This window comes from Lineus longissimus, chromosome 10, assembly GCF_910592395.1.
Source record: "Lineus longissimus chromosome 10, tnLinLong1.2, whole genome shotgun sequence".
NCBI lineage: Eukaryota > Metazoa > Nemertea > Pilidiophora > Heteronemertea > Lineidae > Lineus > Lineus longissimus.
The window spans coordinates 7,847,408-7,860,351 of NC_088317.1; the positions used below are offsets into that span (position 1 = coordinate 7,847,408).

A 12,944-nucleotide genomic window follows, 5' to 3' on the forward strand; every position below is an offset into this window, starting at 1 on the left:
CAGGACCTCCAGGTCAGTCGACCTCTGACAATGAACTTCGGTCTGATCTGATTCTTAACCTGGCCACCAGGGGGCCAGAACAGAAAACCAAAAAAGTGTGATATCTCTCTTATGAGTGTCTTTTTTTCAATAACATTTTTATGGTACATTCTCTCTCCTAGCAATGATACATAACATATCGTATGGGTTTTTCATTTGACCTAATTTTCAAGGTCACAGAGGTCAAATGGCGTAAATTGGACGTTTAAATGTAACACTATGGCACATTTCTTAACCGCTAAAGCTATCTAGTAGAAATTTAGAACACACAACTCCCAATGTCATGTAACCTCTGACACTGAATTTTGGTTCGATCTTTTTTTTGACTTGGCCACCAGGAGGCCAGAAGTATAAACCAAAAAAGTGTGATATCTCTCTAATGAGTGACTCGTTTGCGATAAAATTTTTTAAGTATGATCTCCTAGGAAGGATACATCACATATCGTATGGGTTTTTGATTTGACGTAATTTTCAAGGTCACAGGGGTCAAATGGCATAAATTGGCCGTTTGAGTGTAACTATGGCACGTTTCTTAACCACTAAAGCTCTGACACTGAATTTTGGTCCGATCTGATTTTCGTCATGGCCACCAGCAGGCCAGATGTGGAAACCTAAAAAGTGTGATATCTCTCTTTTGAGTGACTCGTTTTCGATAAAATTTTAATGGTAGTTTCTACATCATGTGTCATTTTCAAGGTCACATAGGTCAAATGGCTTAGATTGGCCTTTTGAGTTGTAACTATTGCACGTTTCTTAACCGCAAAAGCTATGAACTTGAAATTTGGTACACATGACTCCCTATGTCATGTAACCTCTGACGCTGAATTTTGATCCAATCTGTTTCTCAACTTGGCCACCATGAGGCCAAAACTAAAAAATGTAAAAAGTGCAATATCTCGCTATAGTTAATTGTTTTAAATGATATTTTTATGATAGTTACTCCAAGCAACGATACATCACATGTCATACCGACTTTGGTTTGACCTCTGCACTATACATGTAGCATGTTTCTTTATGAGGATGAATCCATAACCACAAAATATCTTTATGGTGAGCACAGTGGCCCTTGGCCGTTGCATTAGTGACTTGTTTTCGATGATAATTTTATGGTAGGTACTCCTAGCAAGGATACATCACATATCCTACTGGTTTTTGATTTGGCCTTATTTTCAAGGTCAAATGGCATGAATTGAACGTTTGTGGGTATATCCCTCACCGAAAAGCAGTGTGATATCAGTCAGGATTCAGTCAGGTTGCAGTGTTACCTCACATTTTTATGGCAGTGTTGAAATCAGTGGAAAGCAGTCACAGGGAGTGTTTTTCAGTCACGCGTTACCAAAGCATACAGTTATACAGCAATCAAAAATAGAGGTTAGGGAGTCATAAGCAGTGGTAAGACAGTCAAAATCAGTGGTAAGGCAGTCAAAAGCAGTGCTTATTTAAATATTTAGGTTGACTGATTTCCACTGCTTTTGACACTGAAAATGACTCCCCACTATGCATCATGCACAGGGCTGGCAGTGGGGTTCAGTGTTAATTTAAATATTTCGCAGCACACTGAATCCACACTGAAACACCACTGATTTTGACTGCCATTTCCAAAACCTCCTGGAGGGAGCAGTCCTTTTCAGTGTTAATATGAATAATTTATTCAATGGCATGCAGGCACGGATGCCGAGAGAGGTTTGGGGGACGTGACCCCCCTGTGCTGATGACAACCAAAGAAATTGTTCGAAAAAGCAAAAACTTCTAGCCAACTGTTACTTTTGCTGTCCTATTTTAGACGGTGTGTTTGCGTCCAATATGGCAGTGATGACGTCATCTGCACATCGCCATTGCATGATGACGTGACACAGTAAAAAGATGACAAATTCACGTCCTTGACCTATGTCATTGCAAACTTTGTCATAATGACAGTCGTCAGATGGGGTTACTAGACAATTGAAACACCACATGGCACAAAGCTACTGTCAGTGATGTCAGGGATTGAAGCTAGATCAAATTGACGTCCAAATAAAGTAACTGCACGCGGCCTGTAGAATGATGATCTAACAGACTGATTGATGTGTTAATTGAGCTCCCATGCAGATATCTTGCAGTGTATGCATACATTACAATTAACACCTATAGGGCCTACAGTAGATGCATGAAGATACATGCAGATATCTTGCAGTGTATGCATACATTACAACACCTATAGGGCCTACAGCCTTCTTGATTTGCTGAAAATACAACTTCAGTGTCTGTCTAGATTACCCTTTTTGCATTCATTTGGCTCCTTATGTGTTCCAATTCAAACTGATTAAAACTCCCCTCTGCTCATATTGAAATTCGGGTAAATATCGAGAAATATGAAGAGCTACCATGATTTCTTGAATGTTTGACTATCAAATTCAAACTTACTAGCTTCCTGTCTCAGGTTGCATTATGGGTGATATTTAACACTGAATTTGACTGCAATTACCACTGCTTTACACTGCCATCAAGTCTTAATCTCAACAGTCATAAAGCAGTGGTTTTCAGTCATGTTGAAAATGCCACGGGTTTCGATCAGAGTTGGAGAAGTGGAAATCAGTGGTCTTTCAGTCATAGGCAGTGTTTTTGAAATACGTCGTTCATAAAGATATGCAAGTGGCACTGCTTTGCAGTGGTCTTTCAGTCAAAATCAGTGGTTTTAAAACATTAAGAAAAAATGATATGCCTAAAACAGTCATATGCAGTGGGGGTTTCTGTCAAAAGCAGTGTGATGCAGTCATTTTCAGTGCACTGCCTTTCGGTGAGGGTAACTATGGCACAAATTGAGCGTTTGTGTGAAACTATGGTACATTTCTTAACCACTAAATGCTACGCACTTGAAATTTGATACACATGATTTCCTTTGTCATATAACCTCTGACATCAAATTTCGGTCTGATCTAGTTCTCAACTTGGCCACCAGTGGGCCAAAACTAAAAAAATAAATATTTTAGTACAATATCTCGCTCATCTATTTTGATAATACTGGAAGGGGCGAGTTAAGTCCCACTTAGGGACATGTAATGCCTTGAAATTTTGCTAGGATGTTCGCCACATGTTATCCAGATGCAACTTTTTGTTTATTTTCAAAAAATTACTTTAGCGCAGCAGTAGTGAGGAATTTTAATTGGACCACTTTCAGTTCTCCTTGCCACGCTGTTTAGTCATGCTTTGCTTTCGACAGGTGAGCACAATGGCCCGGGCTTTTTCATCATTGAAGAAGGAGAGACTTTGAAAACATGTGCTTTCAGTGTGAAATCTTTATTGCGATGTTATAGAAAAAGTCAACACATGGACATTCAATGAGGTGACAACACAATTCTGTTTAAGATACATAATTTGAAATCGAAAAACAAAGTGCTAGTGCTTAAGAGGTTGTAAACATAAAATGGTGTATGAAATTGATTACTAACGCATATATTGTCTTGCCTTTCAGAGCTATTAAAGGTTGCGATTATGTGATTCATGTTGCTAGCCCATTCCCAAATGCCCAACCAAAAGATGAGAAGGAGGTGATAGAGCCAGCTGTTGAAGGAACCAAGAACGTATTGAAAGCTTGTGTAGTAGAAAAAGTGAAACGGGTCGTGCTCACCAGTTCATGTGTAGCAGTGTCTGGTAGGTCAATTGTGGACGCTTACAAGTTCATTTTCAGTTCTGGACGAGTCTTTATTCGGAAACGTTTCTTTCTTCGGACACTCTGAGAGTCCAAATTAGGACTCTTTGAGTCCGCATTAAGACTCCCTAAATTCTCCCGATGATTCGTTGTCATCAATTTTGAAAAAGAAGGAATGGTTTTCACGACCAACAGCTACACTACTATCATATCTACAATGTTCTACAGATCTAGTTCTGTCTTTGGATTTCTGCAAACTTTGTCTCATGTGTCGAGTTTTTGAGAAATTCACACCACCGGCCTTTTTCATTGTTTTTCACTGTGCAGTCCACCATTTAGTGGCCATGTTTGCCACATGAGAAACACATTCCTCAAAATCGAGCACCACCAGTATGACTATCGTTTTGTAATTTTTCACGACCATGTCCTCAGGAAGAATTTCTCGTAGCACCATCCATTTTCATAACGGAACTACTTGTATCATCGTGGGCTTTCTGAGTGTCCTTGTAGTACATTTATATCTTCATGAAAAGAAAATGTCTTAATTTAGACTCGGACTCTCAGTAAAGAAATGATTCTTAATAAAGACTCGTCCAAAAGTGATTTAAATGCATGTTATTCACTGTGGACTACCGGACGAAGGTTAATTGCAATTACCCTCATGAAAATGGCCAACCACACCTCGCCGCTTCGGTAAGTTTCCTCTGATTTGAATTCTTCAAATGACCTCAAAAATAGTCAGTACGTGCACAAAAGTGTGCTTAACATTGCATTGTTCCGTTCGCAAACGCCAAGAAAATTGCCTGTTAAGTTTGAGTCCGAGAAGAGGGTAACTGAATTATTCAGTTACTCATCGTTTTTCATCGACCTCCAATTTACTTACCCTCTTCTCGGACTCTATTTTTACAGGCTATTTTTTTGGCATCTGCAAAAATTACGCAAAGGCAGCTCATTCATTATTCTAAGCACACTTTTTTGCACATGCTGACTACTTTTGTGGTCATTCGAAGAACTCTAAATGCAATTTCAATTACCCTCGTCCGGTTGTCCACAGTGTTATTGGTTGGTGCGAAAGAAAATGGATTGAATCTCTCATGTCAGTCTTTCATCACAATAAAGTTCCGGCAGTGAGGTACATTTGTGAAACCACAACAAAGAGGAAATCCCGATTAATATTTTCATAATGTCTCTATTACACTATTGACTATATACATATACAAACTTTTTTGGCATCATCATGCTGATGGTCACATGTTATTACGCAATTGTAAGTAGAGTACACAACATGTTCGGATTAGAGGGCTTTCGAAAGTTCCTAAAAAGAAAAATGACCCTTGTTGAGCTAGTGGTTTGTTTAGGGCTGTCTTTTGTTCCTTAATTAGTGAAGCTTCTTTGATTCTCAACACATAATCAGACTGGGCGGTGGTCAACACAGAGAAATTGTCTAGGTTTGCAATAGTTTTGCAGGTGTGAAAATCTTTCAAGTGATACAGGATGGGAGATCTATACAAAATGTGTACCGAAACCCTAGTAGCCAAGTGGCGTTTAGTCTTCCCAATGTAAGACAAGTTACGCTGTATAGGGTATAGTAATGATAGGGGTATATTCACGATCAGGGTTGGTCTGTGAAATTTTTCCTCCTTACCACTTTTTATCCTAGTGGCTGTCACTTTTAGCCATATTGAGTCGGCTCTAGCCATTGCTGATTGTTTGTCCATCTTGCGGCCCCTGGAATTCCCCCAAGGTTCATAGTTTGCACGGGGTCATCCCTATGTTCCCCAAAGAGGTACCTACCTTCCCCCAAGAGGTACCTATCTTACCCCAAGAGGTACCTATGTTCCCCGGTACCTATGTTCCCCCATATAGTTTTTATGATACAGTGTATGTTCCAATTTAAAGCAAAGGCGCGTGCACCTTGGCCTTTAAAAAAAGGGTAACTCGTGTCAAATTTCACCATATAATGTTTTAGCTGTTTTTGACAAATGACTACGTCACTTTCTCATAAATCGGTAAGGTTTTCGAATTGAAATGCACATTTTCTAGAAATTGCTGATTTTAATCCCGCCCGGACGGCTCGCTTCGATGCCGTTGAAATCATGCTACGCCGACGACGTTTTCGTTGATGACGTCACAACATGAACATTTTCGTGGTCGCGGTGGTTTACATTCCCGCGAAAAAAACAAATCTCATTCGTTTATTTACAACTGCCATTGACCATTGACATTCCATCCTGTCCTTATTACACAATATATACACAATAAGAACTGAAGATTATGGAGAAGAAGAATAAAAGGGTTGTCGGGTGGCATTGTGATGCGATGTTTTGCGGCAACACCAGCAAAGCTGAAGGTGTTGGGGTTTTCCGCTGGCCTGACCCTATCAAAGAACCGGGCCATCACGATGAAGTTGGAGTCAAGAGGTCACCAGCCGGTGGTTCATCTTCTCCTCCTGATGCTCCGCCGGAACACAACTTCGAGAACCAACTCCAAATTCGTTTGCCGTTGGGGGTCTTCCAGCACATTTGGAAAAAAACTCGAAGTAACGAAGTAAGGGAAGGGACGGCCCCTCCCCCAAGTCCACAGTCCTAGTCATTTCATCATAAATTTCCTAAGTCCAACCATGAAATTCCATCGCTGACGTCATAATAATGGTATTCCTAAAGCTATTTTTAGACCTCATTTAATATTCATTAGATTTTCCTGAGCGTACGCGAACTACTGCGGATATAGCTTCTTCCGAGAGCGAATAGGAAAATATTCGACGGTCTGACTTGTTCATGTTGTGACGTCATGAGATCACGTGACTTAGTGCGGGTTTTTTAAAACGTCTTCGGCAGTTAGCCAGTCTGACGCGATTAAAACAGCGATTTTATAATAAATCTAATCAAAAATGGTAAATTCGAGCTTTACATTTATGATCAACAATTAAAAACGGAGGTATTTCCGCAAAGTTGTAATCACATCATAGTATCACTTTAAGTCACAAAACAATGAATCTATGCCGAGTAAAAATGTCTTTTAATACAAACAAAAAATACTGAAACTCTTCTTTTTGGGGGATTTCTGGGAATTGCAATTTCCTGGAATTCAGTGACTTTACTCTGTGAGGTCTTTCCAGGAATTTGTGGAAACAAACCGTATCACAAAAAACACACTTTTCTTTGTGGACATAGGTACTGGGAACATAGGTACCGGGGAAGATAGGTACCTCTTCGGGGAAGATAGGCACCTCTTCGGGGAACATAGTGTAAAGGTTCGCACAATAAAACAGACTCGACACGTTCAGTCAGGTACAGGTGTCTTTAATAACTCAATGGAGGAACTGCAAATATAATAGAAGTGGGATTACAATTCAATCAACATATCTAACACAGATCAATGACTCCACACTATATCATCCTTATTACAATACATCAAACAGCCAAGCACCAGGCTTGTATCATCATAATCAAACTATATCAAACAGCCTAGAAACCAGGCTTATCATCCAAATCACAATATATCAAACAGCCTAGAAACCAGGCTTATCATCCGAATCACAATATATCAAACAGCCTAGAAACCAGGCTTATCATCTGAATCACAATATATCAAACAGCCTAGAAACCAGGCTTATCATCTGAATCACAATATATCAAACACGAATACAATGTTAACTTTTGAACAAACTTACCCCACAACTTCGTTCTACCATAATATACATCCTACCATTTTAAACTCCACCCTACTACTGACTAAAGCTAAAACTCCAACCTTAAAACCTACTTAAAACATATTTACACAACAACGCACTCACCCAATAACTCAGTCACACAATAGCACCATTCAACTCTTAAAATACCCTATATACACCATTCAACTATTACAACACCATAATTATTCACCATGGTCGGTCATCGGTCAATTCGTTACATATCCCCCATCTCAGGGGAAAAAAGGGGATCTCAAAAAGATTCAACTTTTTCGCAGAATTCAGATTCGAGACAGTTTCTCTAAGTCCGACTAAGGTAATCAGCTCCTACGTTGTCAACCCCCCTAATGGCTCTCACATTGAACCGATAGGGCTGCAACAACAGTGCCCACCTCATGAGTCTACTGTTACTAGCCTTGTTTCTTTTCAGAAGCGTCAGAGGTTGGTGATCTGTCTCCAAAATGAACTCAACTCCATATAGATACCTGTGGAACTTGTGAACACCCCACACCACCGCTAAGCACTCCAACTCAACAGTTGCATAGTTCTGTTCTCTGGGCAGTAACTTTTTACTGGCATAGGCAATGGGTAACTTCACGCCATCCACTACTACAACTGCAACTTGATCTCGTGCACGTGGAATATATTGCTTCAACATGTTTATGTGGAAGGTCCTCTCTTTCCCATCCATCATCAGTCTATAGTCCATGGCATTAATCTTCTTAACAACCTTGTAAGGGCCTCGCCATTGCATCAGCAGCTTGTTGGCGTTAATGGGTAACAGTACCAACGCCTCATCACCCTCACTCATCTGGCGTACTCTAGTGCGCTTGTCAAAATACTGCTTCTGTTTCTTGGCTGCCCCCTTCAGATTGTCTTGTGCCAACTTCAATGTCTCCTCCAGACGGTTCCTCAGATCGAACACGTACTGGTATGTAGTTTTCACCTCCTGGTCCAAGTCCTCTTGTGACCATAACTGTCTAAGTATAGACAGTGGTCCCCGCACTGACCGTCCGTACAGGAGTTCAAATGGGGAAAATCCGGTACTATCTTGCGGAACTTCTCGGTAGGCAAATAGCAGAGGGTTGATATATCTATCCCAATCCTTCGGACGCTCAGCACACATTTTCTTGAGCATCTGCTTGAGCGTTCCATTGAACTTCTCCACTAAGCCATTACACTGGGGATGGTATGGTGTAGTTGTAGTTCGCTGGAAAGATAGTAGTCTGCTCACTTCCTTCATCAAATCAGCGATAAACTGCGAACCTAAGTCGGTCAGTATTTCTCCAGCCACACCCAGTCGACTGTAAATATCAACTAAAGCCTCCGCCACCCGTTCTGTCTCAATCTTAGGTAGTGCGATTGCTTCCGGGTACCTGGTTGCGTAGTCCATGAATGTAAGGATGTAGCGGTTGCCTCTGTCAGTTGGCGGAAACAGGGGTCCAATCAAATCCAGAGCCACACGCTCAAAAGGTGAACCCATCAACTGCATCTTTCCTAGTGGTACCTTTAGAACCCTGCCCTTCGGGATAAAGCGCTGGCATAGGTCACAGGAACGGCAGTAACGAGTCACTTCTGACTGTATCCCAGGCCAGTAGAACTCGTCCAATACTCGATGATAGGTCTTCCTGTGGCCTAAATGCCCTGCCATGAGAGAGTCATGGGCCAAGTACATCACCTTGACACGGAACTTCACTGGCAGCAGGAGCTGAAGATACTCCTTTCCATTGTCCACTCTTGGCGAAACAAACTTTCGATACAACAGCGATTTCTTATATCTGTAAGATGTCACCGCCCCATACTTGTTCCGCTTTTGCGTTCCATCCTTTGCATATTGGTGGAACTTGGTAAGTGAAGGATCAGTTGCCTGTTCGATCCGGAATATTTCCTTGTCTTCCAGGTCACCAACTATTTTCGGTACTCTAAGTGGCTTCAAATCCATCTTCTCACGCTTTTTCTGTGCTCGAGTCAATACCGCTGCAACTGTCCAATCGAGATCCGGGTCTCCGGGTTCCCTTGCCCCTTCGATGTTACCAATTATGATGTCATACAACGGCTTCTCCATGCACATCGCCTCAACCTTCCCCTTATAGAAGGGTGTGTCAACGGCCACTGCAGCCATCGGAACTGTCAAGGTCGATCCATCTATGAGGGTACATCGCTGAGTCGTTCCTAAGTAACGGGCCGGATCAACCAAGTCCTTCCTAATAACAACTCCACTGCACCCAGTGTCTCTCAACACCCTTAGCACCGCGGGATGTCCGTCAATTTTCCCTGAGTGGACCGGCATACTATTCAGGCCACCACCTGTGTGAGTAATTGACGATGAGCAGTTTGTGGATATGAGGGTTGGGTTCCCACCAGTGACGGAATTGAGAACTGAACCCGTCGTTGGAGTCACTCCCATACAGTATGACACCTCATGATCAGAGGCTTCACCCCCGCTGGAATCCATCTCAGTAGGCTGTCCCTCAGCTCTCATACTTGCTGCTGCAAGTCGAGTATGACAAAACCTGGCTATGTGACCAATTTTACCACAGTAGTTACATTTCCTCGTATCCTTATAAAAGCTACCCTGTTTCTGACCAAATGATGAATCTGATCTGTTTCCAGCACTGTTAGCAGTTGGAGTGTTCCTCAAAGAGACCTGCTTTACTTGTTCAGGCTGCCTGGGATCTGGCCCGACCGTTGCTCTAGGCCGGTAAAGAATATTCAGGATGTTACCTCCCCTTGCCTCTCTGTACTGATCAGCTAATATTGCCATACCCTTGACAGAGTTTGGGACTCTCTCCCGTAAGAATAGCTTTAACTCTGGTGCACAGACACGGAGAAACTGTTCTCGCATAAACAGGTCAACGATTCCCTCAAAAGTTGCACTCGCTTTCGCCAACTCCTGCCATCGGTCTAAATAGTTCCTTAGGCGAGTGGTAAACTGTCCAAAGGTTTCCCCTGCGTCAGGCTTGGCTGACCGAAACCTCTTCTGAAAACCATCCACGGTCAAATCAAAACGGACCAACAGCGCCTCCTTCAACTTCTGGAAATCCATGGCCTCAGTCGATGAGAGGCGGGAGTAGACCTCTAATGCTTTTCCCTTCAGCAGGGCCCCAAGATTTACACCCCATTGGTCTTTGTCCCACGATTGGGCCTCTGCATAACGCTCAAAACGATGAAGATAGGCATCCATGTCATCCTTTGTCTCGTCAAATGTGGGAAGTCTCGGAGTCTTTGGCGTAACTTTGGTGGTGCTGGTGGTGGTCTTAGCTGTTGACACTGCCAGTTTCTGTTGCTCCTGTAATAATTCCAACCGCCGCTGATGCTCAAGTTCTCGTTCCTTCCTATCTTCCTCACGCTCACGATCCTTCTGCTCCCTCTCTTTCTCTCTCCTCTCAGCCTCTCTCTCCTCTCGTTCTTTCTCCCTCTCGGACACCCGTTCTTCTCGCTCAGCATTTTGCTGTTCCGTCACAAATGCCTTCAAATCCTTGGCGGTTAACCCCATCTCTTTTCCCAACTGGGTAAGCTCCTTCAATCTTTCCATCCTTACTCGTTACACCCAAACTTTAGAACAAAATAAATTATATCTAGTTTAAGTGGAAAAAACAATACGACCTGAAACACAATGACCTGGAATATAATGACGTGCAGTGTAATGACCTGAACCAGAACACTCAAACCGAATTTATTCCCTACTTCAAGTTACCCTCGCACTTTCACCAACATCCGCACTCGCTTCCACTCATCATCAGACCTGTACTATAATATCACCACAATCCTGGTAAACATTCAACTCTAGGACCAATACAAACTCATAACATCTTCAAACTCTATAGTATAAAATGAACATATATACATACACCAATAATATCTTCAGCAAAACCACCTCAACTCTACCCCACTTTCAAAATTTGTAACTAAAGATGTGGGTTCCTCTTAACACACCAACATTACATAAATAGCGTACAAAATTCAAATCAAAACGCAGGGTGGTCACGTCTTTCAATCTCCAGTTAAAATAGTTTTAAATATATGCAGCAATTATGAAATATTATACACCTCTCTGCCCCAATACAAACACATACAAGATGAAATAATGATATCACACGTTATAACACACCATGTTCAATCAAGGACTACACAATTAGGCACAGTCTGATCCTCCAATGTCCGGCCAACCTCCGAGTCCTGCTGCATCCGTTTCAAACCTGATGTACTATTAGCAGATGTTAACGATATCGTTGCGCGCGCTTAGGAAGCCAGCACCCTCGAGGTCACCGGTTACTGAACTCCAATCATAACACACTGTGATCGAACACTCCGAACTTGGACCCTTGCCACCGTAAGTTGTGATCGACTCGGAATCCTGATTTGCATGTATAAAGTGATACGTAAGCTACTCCTCATATACCAATGACGTGATGTAGCCTATTGTCGTGACCGCATGGTGTTGACATCGCAGAGAGGTCCTGGGGAGGTCGCCATGTAAAGGTTCGCACGATGAAACAGACTCGACACTTTCAGTCAGGTACAGGTGTCTTTAATAACTCAATGGAGGAACTGCAAATATAATAGAAGTGGGATTACAATTCAATCAACATATCTAACACAGATCAATGACTCCACACTATATCATCCTTATTACAATACATCAAACAGCCAAGCACCAGGCTTATATCATCATAATCAAACTATATCAAACAGCCTAGAAACCAGGCTTATCATCCAAATCACAATATATCAAACAGCCTAGAAACCAGGCTTATCATCCGAATCACAATATATCAAACAGCCTAGAAACCAGGCTTATCATCTGAATCACAATATATCAAACAGCCTAGAAACCAGGCTTATCATCTGAATCACAATATATCAAACACGAATACAATGTTAACTTTTGAACAAACTTACCCCACAACTTCGTTCTACCATAATATACATCCTACCATTTTAAACTCCACCCTACTACTGACTAAAGCTAAAACTCCAACCTTAAAACCTACTTGAAACATATTTACACAACAACGCACTCACCCAATAACTCAGTCACACAATAGCACCATTCAACTCTTAAAATACCCTATATACACCATTCAACTATTACAACACCATAATTATTCACCATGGTCGGTCATCGGTCAATTCGTTACACATAGGTACCTCTTCGGGCTACATAGGTACCTCTTCGGGGAACATAGGTACCGGGGAACATAGGTACCTTCGGGGTACATAGGTACCTCTTCGGGGAACATAGGTACCGGGGAACATAGGTACCGGGGAACATAGGTACCGGGGAACATAGGTACCGGGGAACATAGGATATCGGGGAATATAGGTACCGGGGAACATAGGTATGCTCCTTTTTGCACACTGAAATTTTCTGTTCGGTGAACCCGGTACCGATCTACCAGTAACTTAAACTGTTCAGCCTCTTCTGCGGTTAGATACGGTTGGAAGGAGTGTTCAAACCAATGTTTGGCTGTCTCCTCCTTCATTCAACCTGTTGCTGATGAAGTTATGACCACGTTTTCTGGTAGCTCTTGGTCCGCCAAGGCTGCAAGCTGCCTGACGAATCCTTTATTTGGGAAAGTCACG

The 12,944-nt window shown here is 42.1% G+C and overlaps 1 protein-coding gene and 1 long non-coding RNA gene across 5 annotated transcripts in view; one reads left to right on the forward strand and one right to left on the reverse strand.

The window, feature by feature from the left end:
- Positions 1 to 12,944, reverse strand: part of LOC135494600 (uncharacterized) — a 439,372-nt gene that overhangs the window by 70,384 nt on the left and 356,044 nt on the right. The window lies entirely within an intron of this gene.
- The window catches only part of LOC135494439 (uncharacterized), a 154,140-nt gene that overhangs the window by 53,050 nt on the left and 88,146 nt on the right, over positions 1 to 12,944 (forward strand). For both annotated transcript variants that reach the window (XM_064782403.1, XM_064782402.1), the window contains exon 3: positions 3,491 to 3,669. In XM_064782403.1, the coding sequence (XP_064638473.1) occupies positions 3,491 to 3,669 (179 nt within the window). The remainder of the gene's footprint in view (positions 1 to 3,490; positions 3,670 to 12,944) is intronic.